Genomic DNA, 17431 nt, shown 5'->3' on the forward strand with positions numbered 1-17431 from the left:
GAGCTCAAGTGACCTGGGATCATGTGCCTGTGACAGATCCAGCACTCTCCCATGCACCTGTGCCTTGGAGGCCACGAGAAGCAAGAGGCTGAATGCCACTGGGCAGCCGTCCCCAAAAGCTGGACCTGCTGCTTGCCCCACAGTGCCTCCACACTGCAGCACCAGGCAACCACCAGCCCCATTATAATGGACCACTACGAGAGCACATACATGACTACATCACACACATAATGAAATTAATACTCATATTAATGTGAAATAGGAATATTAGATGAATATGAAATATAATGTGAGATTAATATTAATATAACAACTGAATTTAATGTTTTGAGACAGGGTCCTATGTAGTTCAGACTAATCTTGAACTTGCTACGTGACTGAAGAGAACCTTAAATTATTTTATACATACATACACATGTGGTGGCTCACGCCTTTAATCCCAGCACTTGGGAGGCAGAGGCAGGCACGTCTCTGTGAGTTCGAAGCCAGCCTGGTCTACAGAGAGAGTTCCAAAACAGCCAAGGCTACATAGAGAGACCTTGTCTTAAAACACGAAAAGAATATATATATATTTGTGCACGCTTAGACATGTGCTCTACCTACTGAACCACATCCCAGCTTTCACAGCTATATTCTTAATATGATTGTTTCCTTTGCAAACCAAGGCATTTTGTTTAAATCTTTAGGCCATGACTCTGAGAAAGGTCCTCCAGTGTCTGCAGATGACCACTGGCTCCAGGAGGGGACACGAGTTGGCGTGCATGCGTGCGTGTGTGTGGTGTGCAGGTCAGAGGGCAACTTTGTGGAGTCCATTCTCTCCTTCCACTTTTACCTGTGTTCTGGGCATTACACTTGGGTCTCCAGGCTTTCAGCTCAAGTACCTTTGACTTCCTGAATCACCTTGCTGACTCTTTAATCCAGAAAGGTCTTCAGAAAACCTGCTTGTCCAAGATGCTGCCTCCCACTTCCTTGTGGTGTAGTCTCTGGTCACTTGGTACCCAGTTAGATCTATCTAGCCTTTGCTGGCTCCTGGGGCAGGATTTCCCCCCACTGAAACAGGGGACCCTCACAGCACAGGGGACCGCAAATGACAGCATCACAGGGGAGGTAAGATCTGATGGTGGTTTCAGGCTTGTGCCAAGGGCTCTGCCTCCTCCGGAGCAGCTGACCATTTGAGTTATAATTATCCCCTGGTGGCTAAGTGCTCCAGGGACTCGCCGGCCCCGGCTCCACCCCTTGCCCTTCTTAGGGCCAGCTGGGCAGTCAGTCTATGCCTACACCATCAAGGGTTCTGACAGCTGGCCTTGCCAGCTGGGTAATGGGGCAGCCCAAGCCTGAAGCTGGATCAGTTCTGAGCCTGAAAGGATACTCTTCCTTGCCAGGTGCTGTTGACCCATCACAGACACAGGTTTATACAAACTGTAATCAACAGATAGACTAGCTGAGCTATGTTGCCCGCCCCCCACTCCAGCCTGGAAGATGAGGTTTCAAGCCCCCCACCCCAACTCGAGTTCTAATGCTGACTCTGCCCAATCTGGCTGCATTGTCCTGGGACATGTGCCTACCTCTCTGGGATTCCACTGTCCCATCACAGGACCAGGACAGCTTCTGAATGGGGCCTAGAGGGTGAGATGGGGTCCCGGAGTAGGACTGCCTCAGGAGCCTCGGTGAGCAAGCCTCAGCCCCTCCACCTACAAACCAGGCTCATGGGTTAAGTCACCTAATGTAGGGGAATCCCCAGTGAGGACCTTAGCAAGCACTACAAAGGCCAAATGAACTTCATCGGTAGTGATGTGTGAAGCAATTGCCAGCACATACCCCTGAGCCAAACATGGAGGCGCAGTGCTTGTAATCACAGCACATGGGAGGCTGTGGCAGGACAGAAAGTTGGCCTGGGCTGCATAATGAGACTGTATAAGTGGCAGGAAGGGGAGGATTCATTAGTTGACAGTAGCTGCAGCTGTCACTTCTGCCACTTTGCATCCACCATTCCCTACTCCCCCCTCACTCCCCGTCCCCCCTCCCCCGTGGGGCCTGTGCTTATTCTTTCCTGCCCTCTTTGTCCCCTACTAAGTGCCCACCTGGATAACTGTGCCTGGTGGAAATGCTTTCTATGCAGACTCATACACTTCTGGCAGCTGCACCCTTCGGGCATGGAAGCTTGACGGATGTCTGCTTCCCATTCATGGCATCCCTGGCCCCAGAGTCGCGGCGGCCGTTAGAGCATGTGTGTTCAGGACACGCAGGGGATGGTGACACGTGGGAGGTGGAGACCCTGAACAGGTGCAAAAGTGGGTGATTCAGAAACCCAGAGAGCCAGGGGAAGCTACGAGCAGGGAGCATCCTCCGACAGCTATAGTTTGGAGTCAACGGCCCGCGCTGCGCTCTAGCAAGTTCTGCGATTCCCCTCCCCCTCCTCCCGCCCAGGCGGCAGCACGTGCCGGCAGCGTCCGCCAAGCGAGCTTCTCGGGGCGGGGCCCTTGGGAAGCAGAGGGGCGGGGCGGGGCCGTGGCAGGGCGGCGCTGGGACTTGTAGGCGAGGAGTCCTGAAGCCAACAGTCCTGGCCACCAGCAGCAGGATGGCACCCAGGAAGGCACTCAGGTGGCCCAAGACTTCAGGGCTAGGCAGTCTTAGCCCTCTAAGAATAAGTCAAGAACACACTACCAGTTTTCAGAGGGCGCTTCTAAAAGGGGTCTTTGGTCCGGAGGCCTCCTCCTCTTTACATTCCACATGGATTCGCTCAACTGACATTTCCAGGAGGGGCCTCTCTTGCCAAGCTTGATGCTAGAGCCCAGTTGTCAAGGAGCTCACTCAGCAGCTGGAGACCCTTAGACCAAGAGCAGGCCTGGTTTGGGTAGTGTCTGGGGGAAAATAAACCCTACAGCAAAGGAAAGGTGAAGCCTAGAGGGCAAAGATGAGAAACCGAGGCTGTGCAGGGATATCCCCAGCAGGCTTTCAGACTGTGCAGCTGTGTGAAGCAGCCTAGGCAGAATCAAGCTTTATTAGCAAAGCAGACTGAATGGAGCTGGGCCTACACGGAGGCTGCCTGCCTCACAGTCCCTCTTGACCAGTGGGCGGGGCCAGTTTTAACCCCACTAAAACCCGCAGGCCCTCAGGTCCCAGTGGGATAGCCAGAAACTTGGGAGACTTGGGGAATACTGGATCAGGGTGCTTGCTTCCTGGCCCAGCAGCTAAGGCATCGTACCTACTTTTGTGCTGATATTCCTATTTTCTGTTGTAGACGTGGTTTCATGTCACAGAGGCTGGCTCCTGACCTTGTACAGCAGGGGACGAACCTATAACCCTCTCTAATCCACCTCCTCAGTATTAGGATCACAGGTGTGCAACACCACGCTGTTTAAAAGACATGTCTCTTCCACAAGGGGCCCCACGTTTTACATTTGCAGTGGGCCAGAAGAGTTCTGCAGACTGTCACCCTGTCCCAGTCGTGGCCCTCTTTCTCCACATGGCATACTATGCTTTCTACTTGTTTTCCTGCTAAGGATAGCCCCACAGGAGTTCCCATGCCAGTGACAAGGGAGCCCAGCCGCCTATGGCCTCCCCCAAGGTCTCATGGCTCTTAGCGTCCTTCAAGACTGTAAAAGGTATATTCACTATCTATTAGTCCTCGTTTCCCACAGAAACCCTAGGGTCTCGGGACATGCTTTTACTGAAGTTCCAGCATAGAGTGCCTGACACCCCAGGCACTTATGATTAGAATCGTTTCTATTAAAAAAAGAAGGCAAATCCACTTTGCCTTTACTTTTTTGTGAGACAGGGTCTCATTTAGCTCAGCTGACCTCAAGTTTACTACACAGCCATGGGTACCCTTGAACTTCTGATCCTTTTTCCTTCCCTTTCTGAGTGGGGGTTTACAGGCGTGTGTGTCACCAGCCAGATTTATGTGAAGCTGCTGAGATCAAATAAGGTTTGACGAATGACCAGCTGAACCACAGCTTCGGACCTTTTAACAAGTCGCTCAGGCGTAAACCACTGATCAAGCAGCACAGGTAATCTACCGGACCCTGCGCCCAGCGAGACCAGCTGATACGGGCAGGCGAACACGTAGGAGCTAAACCCACTTGCTGGCCCGGCGTCCTGGCACAAGAGGCGTGTTTAGAACTACGTTTCCCGACAGCCCCTGCTTTGGGGGAGGGAGTGTCTGAAACGGGGGCGTGACCGCGGGGCGTGGCCGGCTACAAAGGCGGCCGGCAGCCCGCGGGGCGCAGAGTAGGCGCGTCGCGGCAGAGTGAGGAGCGGCGTGGGACGGCGTGGGGGACTCAGATTCGGCCTGTGACACCCCCGCATGCGCCGACCGGCTCGGTAGCGGCGGCCCCGATGCTGCTGCAGCCCTCGTGTGCCTCAAGTGTGTTCCCGCGGCCACCCGCCGCTCCCAGCGCCATGCACGGCTCGCAGAAGGACACCACGTTCACCAAGATCTTCGTGGGCGGCCTGCCCTACCACACCACCGACGCATCGCTCCGAAAGTACTTCGAGGGCTTCGGAGACATCGAAGAGGCCGTGGTCATCACCGACCGCCAGACCGGCAAGTCCCGCGGCTACGGCTTCGTGAGTGCCCGCGGCGCGCGCACCTGCCGCCGCCCCTCCCCCACCGCCTCCCAGACCCGCCGCGCGCAGCCGGGACTCCGGGGCTTCCCGGGGCCGTCGGCCCTTCCCCCACACTTTCCAGCTGCCCCAAAATAAGCGTAAGCTTTAGCACCAGCGACTTGAAGACGGTTCCCCACTTCCTTCCACTCTTGTGTCCCCAAACTTCTCCTCTGAGAAAGTTAACGGTACTTTATGCTGGCCAAGGACAGCCTGGGGGGCCTCCCCTAGGGGTTCACTTTACTCCACCTCCCAGGGCCTTGTCGCTGTCCTTGAAGGCTCGATTTCTCAGCACTTGAATTTTGGGGAAGGAGCTGCAATCCTGGGAGGGAGCGAAGACAGTGCCCCAAGGGTCCTGAACACTAGATACCCCACCCCAGAGGAAAGACCCAGGGATGGCCTGATGCCAGGGTAGAACCCTCTTCCCTTCTCTGCCCTGCTTCCCTCAGCCAGCCACCGAAGCCCCTGACCCTCTGTGTTCCTGCAGGTGACCATGGCAGATCGGGCAGCAGCTGATAGGGCTTGTAAAGACCCTAATCCTATTATCGATGGCCGCAAGGCCAATGTGAACCTGGCCTACCTGGGTGCCAAGCCTAGGAGTCTGCAGACTGGTAAGAGTTTGAGTTTTCTTCCCAGCCTTTCTTGTTTCTATATTCAGCCTTGGTATCGGTCTGATGGAAAACGCTGCCCCCGCTCCCCCTTTGTCCCGGAGTGGCAGCCAGCAATCATGTGCCTGCAGAGCCAGCTTAGGGCAACCACCCCTAGCCTGGGAGCTTGATCCTCTTCCTCAGCAATGTATCATCCCAGGGTTACCACATCTCAGATGTCTGTTCTACTCTTGGAGAGGGAAGGAGTCAGTTACCGACTACGACAAGGCTGTAGACTAGGGGACGCCCAGAGAAGCCGCTACTACCTGCGGATTTCTGTGCTTTGAGTTTTGAGAACTCACTGGTGAGGACAGAGACGGTGGCTGGGGTGGGAGAGGACGCTAATGATCCTTTGTGACCAGGTCAGTGTGGCAGGTGTATGTGACCCTGGGACTTCACCCAGGCAGCATGCTGTCCCTAACTGTCCTCTTGTTTTAGGCTTTGCGGTTGGTGTGCCACAGCTACACCCCACCTTGATCCAGCGCACCTATGGGTGAGTGAGTGGATATAGCTGGTGCGGGTGGGAGGGCCTTGAGGTGGGACAGCTGTGGGCTTTTCAGGCTCTCTCATCTGAAAGGCTGGGGAAGTGGCTGTTTTCAGAAATTGGATTGAGTTTTGGGGGTGTGGAGGGAAAGGTAAGACCAACTGCATTTCTGTAGCCCAGAGGGGAGCACAGGCCTTCAAACCTGCTGCATAGCTTTCCCCGACTCAACCTGTGCAGTGAATGTGTGGACAGCTTGTTTGGGAGATAAGTAAGTGCACACCTAGTGCAGGCAGCTCTTCAGAAGTGTATACCAAGGCTGGACCTACCTGGGGAGCCCCCGGATGTAGACAATTGCTGTAAAGGGAGCTACTGTGGGTCTGTACCAGCTGAGGTTTGCTTTTGTGAATGGCGTAGTAAGTGGCTCTCACTGGTTGGGTTTTTGTGGGTCACTTCCTCCGTGTCCCAACTTCTTCTATACTGAAGTGATAGGCCTGATAGCTGCCTAGGGAGGGACTTACACACGTAAGGGACACACAAGTTGGACCTATCTGTTTATCCAATGCAGACTGTCAGTGAATGAGCCGCTAGGTGGGGACGACTGACATAGACCTTCTGCTAAATCCTGGCTGCTGAGTTTTGTGTCTGAGGTGGGTGGGTCGGGTAGAGTAGGTGTGTGCTGAAGCTTGGCCAGCACAGCGGGTCAGATGAGTTGAAGGTGCTGCTTGCGTCCTCATAGTGTGCCTGTCCTTCAGGGCAGCACTGGCATTCTCCTCACCCATTCTTGAGAGTTGGTGTGAGCTGAGCAGGGGTCTAACAGCCTGTGTTTCCTGTCGTGGTGTCGCTAGTCTCCTGGGGGAGTACTTGGGGTGCTACCATGGCAGATGGTGCCACATCACTTTTTTGGCCCGTGATCTGTTCCCTATGTGTTCTAGGCTGTCTGGAAGGAGGTTGGAAATATCCCAGCCTTGGTATCTTCATGTTAACCTGTCTCCTGCTGGCTGTGTGCGGAGGGTTCTCTCCAGTAGCTTCGCTGTGCCCTCCTAGGCCTGGGTTTGAGGCTGGTCTGAACTGAGATGTGCTCACACAGGCTCTGTCTATGGCTTACATGGCACAGGGTCTCCCCTCTGGGTTTGACATATAGTCACTGCCTCTGAATCACTAGTGCTTGGCTTTGGTGGTCCTCAGATCTAGGTCCACATCCAGCCTGTTACTCTGACTATCCCCCTTTAGTTGCCTTTTCTCATCTTGAAAATGAGGACACGACTCTTGAAGGACAGCATGCTCTAGTCGCCAAAAAAAGGCTCCCTTACTGTCCTCAGATGGCTGGTATTACCCAGGGGGTGAGATTTGAACTCACGTCACACTGGCCGTCTTTGGGGATGGGCAAGTTCTAGGAGTCCTGGTTCTCGGGCTCATCTGGCATGAGGCCACAGTGATTTGTAACTTGGTTCGTGGGCTGGTCATCCAGCACTGTGACTACAAAATGGCCTCGTAGTGTTTGTTGGTTCCAAGGAGTGTAGACCCAAATGGACAGATGGGCACAGGGGATTGGCCAATCCATATTGCCAACAGTCCTTGGGTTCCTCTGAGGAACACCCCACCTCTTGCCTTTGCCAGACTCTCAAAGAGCCCGGGTGGTGGTGGTGTGGCCAGGCCTTGCTGCTTGGGTCTGTTGCTGTTAGCACCCAGCTGGGAGGTGGAATTGGCCTGTCAGCAAGCCCCCTTTGTTTTTGCAAACAATCTGTCCCTGCCTAGCTGGGCCTGACTCAGCGGTTGGTTTTGTCAGTCGGCCTTGGGCTGCCCTGGCTGAGGGCCTGGCGGGAGCTAGAACCCTGGCAGCTCTAAGCCTGCAGGCTCCTGGCTGTACTTTTCCCCCCTAGGCCCTTGATACTCTGAAGACTATACAGACCACCTGTAGGCCAAACCACTTGGGTCCTCCCGTATCTGCGTAGAATACCCCTCAGCTTATAAGAACTCTGATGGACCATGCTTTGCCGTTTGCCTGGGTCCTCCTCTGCTTGCTCCGTGCCTGCTTGTTGAATAGGCCTTGCTGGCTGCACAGCCTGTGTTTGTCCATCATGGAACTGTATGTGGGGCCAAGGCTTCGTATTTGGTGAAGCCTTCTCCACTATTGCAGTCGCTATTGCTAGCTCCCAGGCCTGTGTAGTAATCCTTGGTAGGGATAAGTGACCCAGGGCCTTCTAGCAAGGCGGTCTCTGCTAGCCCTGGGGCACAGGAAGTAATGCAGGTGGGAAAGGACGGCTGAACAGTTGTGTTGATCTGGCTTGTCAGGGCCTCCTAGGGTCAAGGGTGTCTGTGCACATTGAGCTGAAGGCTTGCGCGGAGCTGAGGTTTGTCTCTGGCCCAGCAGCTCTTGGAGCCTCTCCTTAGCTATATCTGAAGGGCCTGTTGCTCCAGGAGGCTGTTTTCCCTGTTCTTAGGGGAACCTTGCTGTGGTAAGATGCCTGCTCACACTTTCTCCCTAAGATGGAGCCAGACCCTAAGGTCAGGCCAGGGTGCTAAGTGTCAGGTTGTGCCGCTGTTCAGCAGCCATGGTCATGGTAAGGACTGATGGGTTGTGGTCATGGAACGTGTTGATCCCAAGGCCATGGGAAGCTGTGGGGTTTGTGCTGGGTGGCCCTTCAACAGGCCCTGTAGCAACAGTGAGTGGCCAGCCCTCTCCCTAGGGCCACTCAGGCCCATCCCTCCCTTCCTAGCATCTCCCTGCTCATGTGACAGTTCTCGGATGAATCTGTTACATCCAGAGATCCCCTCGCTGGCTTGAGCTTTCCCACAGTCATCATTTTAGAGACTCTGTTCTCTGGGATGGACCAGTACGTTCAGTCTTGACACCATGTCACCAGGCCTATTCATCAGGACCAAGGAGAGGTGATAGGGAGGAGTCTGTTTCCCCCAAAGTGGGGTACAGGGTGGTGAGAATGTGCATGTTAGACTGTTGACTCAGATGCTCTGAATGAAAGACTGGGCCAACCTAGGGCCCAGTGTGTCAAGGGCTCCCTACAGGAGTGTTGCTGAGGTGATCCCCCGGGGGGTGAGCAGTGCTGTGTATTCAGTTCTGACTGGCTAGTTGAGCCACACACTGGTGCCATAGGGTCTCACACTGTGTCAAACGTTTCCTGCACAGACAGTGCACCTAGTGAGGGGCAGTGGGGGAAGGGACATTGTTCCTGCACTTCAGAGGGCTTTGCTCTACTTTCACTGAGCACAGTGAGAGGTTCTGGCTCAGGCCTGTCGAGGGGGGCCGCAGTGAGGAAGGAGTTAGAAGTACAAGCATGAAGCCAGGCCCAGAACAGCAGGTGCAAGCATGCTCACCCACCACCTGTGGGGTGTCTTGGGGGTGCCTCTGCTTGCTTCCCTATCATCACTTCCTGTTTGGCAGCCTATCTGGAGGCAGGCGTGGGCTGTCTTGTCTGACCCTCCCAGAAGGCATGCAGCCTATGCTGGTGCACCTGTTGTTTGTCCCTGTCTGCTGCGACAGAAGCTAGCCTCAAGTGCTCTTAGGTTCCTCTCAAGAGTTCAGTTATTGCCAGGCGCCTGGGGCACCTCTTCTGAAGCTCAGACTATGTCTGTGGCATGGAGGTCCACCAGGTGGCCCACTGGTGCAGGAGTTTCAACATCCCTTGGGACAGTGGCCTTGCTCCCTTGCCCAGCCCTCCTTTAGGTTCAGTGTCAGTTGGGAACAGGCAGGGAATCTACAGAGTGATACTGAGTGTCAGGCCAGGGCCCTCCAGCTCTGCTGGTGTGACCACAGTGCCTCTTGCCAGGAGATAAAACAGATCCTCGCAGGATGATGCAAGAGCTGTAGAGGGAACCAGAGCCCAGTCTGTAGATCCCCAGTGACAGAGACCACCCCACTATTCTTTTTCTTTTTCTTTTTTTTCTCTTGAGACAAGGCCGTGCTATACAGCCCAGGTTGGTCTCGAACCTGTCATGAGCCTCCTTTAGCCTCTTTAGTACTGGGATCAAAGGCATGCACCATCAGGGTTTTTTTGTTTGTTTGTTTTTTGGGGAGTTTTTTGAAACAGGGTTTCTCTGTGTAGTCTTGGCTATCCTGGACTCACTTTGTAGACCAGGTTGGCCTCAAACTCAACAGCAATCCACCTGCCTCTGCCTCCTGGGGTCTGGGATTAAAGGCATGCGCCACCACGCCCGGCCCATCAGGTTGTATATAGTGCAGCAGACCTTACACTCCTGTCTCTGCGTCTCTTACTTTCTCTGGAGCTGGTCTAGACAAGCTGTCTATCCCTGGGCCACATAGCAATCTCCCTGCTTCCCAAGGGCTGGGATTTAGATTTGTTTTGAGGGCATTTCTCTAGCACTGGGTTGAGCCAGAAGGCCTTCCTTTGGGACAGCATGAGACATCCAGTCTGAGACAGGGAATCACCTGGAGCCCTAGCTCAGAGAGAAAGGCTAATGTGCCAGAGTGGACAGTAGAAGGACTTGGCCTTGGAGTCAAAGGCCATCATAGTGTACAACTTTGAAAGTAGCTAGTAGTTGGAATTTGGACAGGTTCAGGTGGACCTACTGTTCCCAGCTCACTCCCACAATAGTGTGTCTTCTCCGTGTCTGCATTTACCTGCGCCAACACTCACCTGGCTGTCTGTGAACCCCAAAGGATTCCCAAGAGGCCAGCCAGGCTGCCACACACGAGCCACCACCCCACCCTAAAGCTGGGGCTGTTGGTAAGCTGCCAGGTTGCCTCTAGCACTGTGGCGTAAGGCCCTAGGGAGAAAGAAAAAAGTGAAATGGGCTCATTTGCCTTTTTCATTTTTATTTTCAGTGGTGGCTTCATTTTCGGGAAATGGGCTCTCTGAGGCTGCTGTCAGTGATTTTTCTGAGAGTTTGGCTACACAGGGGCAGGGCCTTCACTGACACTGCCTTCCTTCAGCTCCATTTAGTAGTAGCTGTGGTAGCTGTGCTCGAGGTAGGGACATAGATGTCTCATGTCACGGCAGACTTCCTACCCCTCTTCCGGGGGCAGCAAGGAGCCCAGGGGATGTGCCTGTGACATCTTAGTTTACTAGTTGGGAAACTGAGACCAGGAAAAGCTCCAACAAGCAATGGGATCTGGACCCTGAAGCTCTTCTAGGCTGAGTCAGCCAGGCGCTCCTGGCTGTTTGTTACCCTGACTCCAGACTTGGTGTAAGGAGAGGCCAGCTCTTCTACTCCTAGTGAGTCAGGCAGCTTCTCATGGCTCCACCCTTAAGGCTCAGCTGCCAGCCCTGACCAGCACCCATAGCAGCCCACTCGGGCACACCCCTTCAGCCTGCAGTGGCTACCCGGAACCAAATAACCAGTGGGAAGGCGAGAAGTCATCGTTGCCCCAGCATCCCTGGCACGAGGAGGGTCGCCAGAGCTCTAGGATTTAGACTCCTTTGGTGGTCTCTGGCCTGGGAACTCTTCTGCTGCTACTCAGTGGTGGGATTAATTGTCCTGAACCATTCTGGCTTGAGAAAGGCCAAAAGATGAGTGAGGAAATGTAATCTTGGGAGTGAAGAGACGATGGCCTCTGCTCAGCCGAGCCCTGGGTGGGACTGAGCCTGAGAAAGCTGGTGGCAGAGTACTCGTAATCTGGAGAGTGTAGTCACCCAGCCTTTAGCTTCTAGACCCCAAGACCTGGGTGTGAAAGGTCTTTGTCTACTTGGCCTCTCCCCAGGCCCTGATGCTGCCAAGAGCATGGTGTTCCCACAGGGGTGGAGGAGATGCAGCAGCCCGTGGGCGTGACACCCAAGGGCTGTGATAAGAACCAGGCAGCTGTTGGGTGGACTGATGATGACAGTCAGGCTGCCTGTGAGCTTGACAAACAGAATTGTACCTCCTGTCTCATCGCACTCTGCTGGTGGCTGAGGCTGCTGCTCTCTCTGCTGTCTCATGGCTGGGCCTCCGGCTTGCCTGGGGTGCTCAGGTGTCCACCAATGGCTGTTCTGGGCCCTTGGGGACCCTGAAACAAGAAAGCTCTGCCCTTGAGAGTCATGCAGGTGCACACAAGTAAAAGGTGGGAAGGAAAAGCAGGGGCAGGAGGGGCCCTCAGGATGGCGCTAGGGGGAGAAAGGTGCCAACACCTTTGGTTGGGTGACTGTAGTGTAGGGACAGCAGTATCTGGGAGATCCAAGTGGAGGGGTAGGTATGGGCTGTTGTGTAGGATGGCACAGGAGCAGTTTGGATTTGCTGCTAGGCCCAGTGGGAAGGTGATGAAGGATTCTGGTCCGTGGATGGCATGGTCTTGAAGTCTTTAAGGAAACACTTTGAAGTGGTATGTGAGGAACTCAGTGGGCAGGGCAAGTGGAGTCCAGCTGGCCTGGACAGGTCAGAAGGAGAGAGAGTAACAGCGACATTGAAGCACTGAGACAAAGCGCTGAGTCCTACAGGGCCCTGCGTGGCTGAGGTGGGTTGGGAGGCTTGTGTCCTTGCTGGGCTGGGTGTGATGGTTGAGCAGTGGCTTGCATTCTTACCTCTGAGTCTGAACCAGCAGCACCTAGGAAGGCTCAACACACAGGGATCTTCTAGGTTTCAAGCAGGTAGGGCTGGGCATGCAGCAGTGTGCAGCCTGGGACCGGGCAGCCCTTGGTCAGGGCACAGGGCTAGAGCCCAGGTGGGTTTCTAAGTACAGAATGTGACTGCAAGAGTGTTCTCTGGTTGTAGACTCCTCTGTCCCAGCTGCTGCCACCATTAGCCTGTGGTGGCAGCAATGTGGAGTCTTTGTGCTGCCCTTCAAGTAGTAGTGTACCACTTCAGTGGGCTTGGTTCTTCACTGTGGGTGATTCTGTCTTCCAGGAACTGCCCTGCGTGTTTAGATATTAGCTGTGTTCCTGGTGTCTATTCCTGAGGTACTAATAGCATCCTGCAGAAAAATGTACACAAGTAATGGTTTAGAACCATGGTTCCAGTAGAGCATGGTATAGGTAGGTGACATGGCTGGCCATTCAAGCCTCTGAGCCTCTTTGCCTGCCCTGTGTCTCAGACAGGTGCCATGTCACACAGCACAGTGGTATCTGGCTAAGACTTCAAAGAAAGTCCAGGTGAACAGGAAGAGATAGGGGTGACCTCTAGCATCCAGGGCATATAGGGCTGGACAGGTCCTCCAGGTGGACAGAGCAGGAAAACAGCCCCTGCTATAGGCATGTGTCCTTGTATGGGCTGTGAGTTGGCCTTTCAAGGAGCCTCAATGCAGACACCATCCCTGAGGTATTGGATAAGGGTGTCCCCTCCCTTGTTCCCACCCATGTTTAAGGAAGTTTAGAATGCAGCACTGTAAAGCCTCAAACTTGAGTGCTTGAGTCTTGGGGGAGGGGGGTTCCCCACTCACACACACCCAGGTATGGGCGCCAAAATAGGCTTTGCTTCTCTGGGAAGGCCTTAGTCCCAGTTAGGCCCTCCTGTAGTCTGGATGGCAGGGAGCAGGCGTCAGCAGCTCCCTCTACCAGAGCCCTGGATTCAGGAAGGCAGGCCTGTGGGATGGGGCAGGGGCTGGCCCTGGACCCAGGCCAAGACAGTGGGTCTGCTGTTGGACAAGTTTTGTCTCAGCAAGGGCTTAGGGATCTGGTGGGCCAATTGAGTGGCGATGGGGCGAGGAGCTACGCTCCCCACCCCCACCCCTTCCCCAGCCTGTTGTGCTTCCTCCTGCCTGGGCTTCTTCCCTGATGTACCCTCAGGCCCCACTTTCCTAGCAGTCTCCCCTGAGCTCTAGTTTCTGTCTTCTACCTCATCCTGCAGAGCCCAGCCCTGTGTTCTGCTCATGGCTGTGTGCTGCCAGGAATCTGAGACTGTATCATACAGCCTAGAGGTAGTATTTGAATTCACATCCATGCCATTTCAATCAAGGAGGTAGGGCAGCCAGCAGAGGAGGGTGGACACCTACCTGGGGCTCCCGCCATAGGCTGTTGGGCCTTATAACTGCATTCATTTGCCTGTGTGCCATATAGGATGCTGGTCACTGTTAGTGCATGGTGTCTTGGCAATATCTGGTTAGCTTCCGCTGCACTTTGAAAATGGAGAGGGCAGTGGGTGCAGTTTTCCAGACAGTGTGGGGTCACACCTGTGTGAGGCATGCCTCCTTGTGTGTACCCCAGTGGTTCTCCTATCTCTACCCCAGCCTTCCCTGTATCCCTTTGGTAAATGTGCTGTCAGATGCTGCTATGGGACTAGGGAGATGACTCAATATGTAAAGTACTTGCTGCACAAGTGTGAGGACCACAGTTCACACCCCCAGAACCTAGGATGTGTTGGGTAGTTGCGGCAGCTCACCTGTAATCCCAGCATGCAAGAGACCAGGTCCCCAGAGCTATTATGGACTCTATGGGCTCTGGGGCTCAAGTAATGTGGAGACTAACCCAGCAAGATACCTGGCATCTGTCTCTGGCCTTTTCTGTACACACTCACTACTCCGGTGCATTTGTGTGATAGTCACTGCTTGCCTCTCTGCCACCCACTGTCCATGGCCAGCCAGTGCTCCAGCACACACTAAGGCCACGTGTCACTTCTCTATTTGTGACTGGTGGGTGCTAAGATGCTACTCTGTCACTGGTGACTACAACTCTTGTTTAGTCATGCACATGGGCGCCTAAGCCGGCCTTGTGAAGATTTGGGACCTCCTTGCCAGTGCTGCCTCTTCCCTCCATCTCTGGGGGACATTCTCTGTACACCACCTCCCTGGGGTGGCCTTGGGAAGACCTCATTGGACCTGTACACATTAGGTGTGCTCAGCCAGAGTCTGTACTTACCTTATCCATCATGGTTTTCTTTTTCAAAAGTTTTACGATGGGCGATGGCCTGGCCTGGGGGTGGGGGCACCTTCACCCTAGAAGGTGTTGGATGTCACTGCACTGGTCCCTGGGTGACCTGATTATTTATGACTTACCTAGGCACGTCTCTTTGAGAGCCATCTGGCCATGGAGATGTGCATATGCTGCTGTAGGAGAGTGGGCTGGGTGAGCAGAGCGATAGCTCTAAGGAGCAGTTAAGTTTTTCCTTAGAGCAAATCTTCTCTTGAGCTTAGCTAGGCTCTAGGCCTGTCTTAAAGATATTAAGCTGAGGCTCCAAGTGGTCCAGAGGCCCTTGGACACACCCCAAGAGAGCTGTGTGCTGACACTCTTGGTGGCATCTGCTCTGGCCACAGCCACTCTGCTGCTCTTAGTGCCGTCTTGTGACACACAGGCAGGGATGCTGCTGTAGACAGACCTGAGGCCCAGAGAGGCTCAGCCCTTCACCCAGGCCTGCCCAGCAGGAGGCTGCCTGTTCAAACGGATCCAGCAACCTCTGCTTCATTTCCCTGCTACCTAGCCTCAGTTTCCTCCTGCAGTAGTGCTGTGCTTCCTGGGGTAGGCCATAGACTAGGACAGCAAGTGGCACTGAGAGCATTTCCACAGTGACTAGGGGTGGGGTAGGAGCTTACAGGTGCCCTCCAACAACAAGCTGTAGGACCTATGTAGTCACTTAGCAGTGGACGCTCAGCATACTTGACTTTAAAATGGACGTGTTGGCAGAGGAGCAGCAAAGGCCTCTGGAGCCTCTTTTTGCCCAGCAGAGCACAGGTGCACCAGCAGGCCTGTGCCCTCCATCCTGTCTGCCTATCACCCATTGTGCCTGCAGTGGGTGTACCTGCGTTCCTGCTGTCAGGAAGGCTATGGGTGGCTAAGGAGCAGGATGTCACTGGAACTGTAGGTACCTGGCATATGAGCTGCACCATTCCCCAAGTTTTTTCATGGGTCTTGCGCTCTGCCAGCTACCCTGTTCTCATCGTCTTGAGATTCCCACCTTAAACCAAGGCCATGTGTTTATACATCGTACAGCAGGTCCTGTGGGAGATGTGTGGAGAGTAGGGGGTCTAGCCTGAGGAGGAGAACAAGCATTAAGTGGCCTCTGGAGAGATGGTACTGCCCATGCAAGGGCCCTGGGGTTAGAGTACACTAGAGGAGTTGCTGCATCTGTGTTGTGGATGGGTGTACAGGCTAGAGGACACTGGTCTGCTCTTTGCTTTCTGATCCTCTGGCCTCCCCCACTCTGCCTATAGCCCACTGACACTCTGCTTGGCCCACAGGCTGACTCCCCACTACATCTACCCACCAGCCATTGTGCAGCCCAGCGTGGTGATCCCTGCCACCCCTGTCCCGTCACTGTCTTCGCCCTACCTTGAGTATACACCAGCCAGCCCAGCCTACGCCCAGTATCCTCCAGCCACCTACGACCAGTACCCGTACGCTGCCTCGCCTGCCACAGCCACCAGCTTCGTGGGCTATGGCTACCCCACAGCCATGCCCCCAGCCTTGTCTGCCGCTGCACCTGCAGGCACCACCTTTGTGCAGTACCAGACACCTCAGCTACAGCCCGACAGGATGCAGTGAGGCGTGTCCTGCCCAGGGTCACAGCCACCACCTGCCAGCCTCGGGAGCCACCAGCACTTGGGTCTCCTCAGGCCCCTGAGCCCACCTGCCCTGAAGGCACCAGCAAGCTTCTTCTGCAGCCCTGCTGGGCTTGAGAAGGAAGGGTACACTCATTGGGACCTCTGCAGCCACTCCATGCCAGGTGCCTTAGTCTGGGATGTCCTTCCTCTTCTTTGGGAACTAGCCTGTGGGTGGATCCGGGCTCCCGGAACCCCGCCCAGCTGCCCTTCAGTCAAAGCACTGTGCCATGTCCTGTTGGGAATGTTCTGCTCTGGAGGCAAGACCACCATCACCAAGAATCCCAAACCCATTTTTTACTTAGAGACTGGCTTTGGTCGATAGTTCCCTGTGGAGACAATGACAGTATTTCTCTGTGACAGTGTCACTGACAGCCTCCATGGAGCTCTTCCTCCCCTACAGGGTGGCCATCACCAGACAGGAGCCCTGCAGGGCCCTGGGCTCCTGTCTGTCTGACACTGTCCATGTCACCTGCAGAGGTGCCCGTAAGGGCAGATTCTCAGGTGTCTGTTGCTGTGCCATTGAGGCCTTCTTCCTGGCCCTGGCCCTCAAGGCAGGCTCTGTGCCCACCCACCTCCCATTGTCACCTGTGTGCCAGTCTGGGAGCATGACCTAGATGCACAGGAAGAAAAGTTCTAGCCCACATCTGGGAGGGGTGAAGTGGGCATCTGGCAGCGCAAGCTGCCCGCAGGCTGGGCAGTGGGTCCCTCCACACCTACCTCAGGGAGCCAGTGTGTAGGCACTCCGCAGCATGCCTGTTAGTCAGGGCCTGGAGGACAGAGGGAGTAATGTTATAATAATATTTTTATTAGAATGTTCTGATTATAAAAATAAAACTTGTTTTCTGTAAAGAAAAAGTTGATCTGAAGATTTTCTCTCAATGGCCATGGTGGTCCTGTGTCCAGGGTTTCTGACAGCTGTCCATCAAACCCTTACCTTGCTTGCCTCTGCTGGTCACTAGCTTGAGTGACAGCAGGGCCTGCCCCACTACAGCCCATCCAGCAGTCTGAACCGGAGGGCTTTAGCCACCACAAGGTAGGTATCTGCTGCTGCCAGTACTGCACAGGGTCCACTGTCGACATGATGTTCAGGCCTTTAGAAGTGGACCTGGGACTATTTTCTTGCACTGTCCCTTGGGTTTTGGGGGACCGTTTCTGGTTTCCACTTGATTGGACTTTGAGATGTGTCTTCCCACATCTTGGCCCAAGCCCAGCTGGACGGTCAGTATTGGGTTTGCTTTTATTCTAGGCCTCAAGTGTCAGTTTGCAAACACTGAG

General features: G+C 54.5%; 1 protein-coding gene across 1 annotated transcript; it reads left to right on the plus strand.

The window, feature by feature from the left end:
* The first annotated feature begins 4241 nt into the window (after positions 1 to 4241).
* Rbm38 (RNA binding motif protein 38) lies at positions 4242 to 16988 on the plus strand. The gene is made up of 4 exons (XM_051143895.1): positions 4242 to 4569; positions 5093 to 5216; positions 5691 to 5745; positions 15794 to 16988. Exons 1-4 carry the CDS (start codon positions 4339 to 4341, stop codon positions 16095 to 16097), a joined length of 714 nt encoding a protein of 237 aa, XP_050999852.1. The 5' UTR covers positions 4242 to 4338; the 3' UTR covers positions 16098 to 16988.
* The last annotated feature ends 443 nt before the right edge of the window (positions 16989 to 17431 follow it).

Source organism: Acomys russatus, chromosome 4 (assembly GCF_903995435.1).
Source record: "Acomys russatus chromosome 4, mAcoRus1.1, whole genome shotgun sequence".
In the NCBI taxonomy this organism is placed as follows: domain Eukaryota; kingdom Metazoa; phylum Chordata; class Mammalia; order Rodentia; family Muridae; genus Acomys; species Acomys russatus.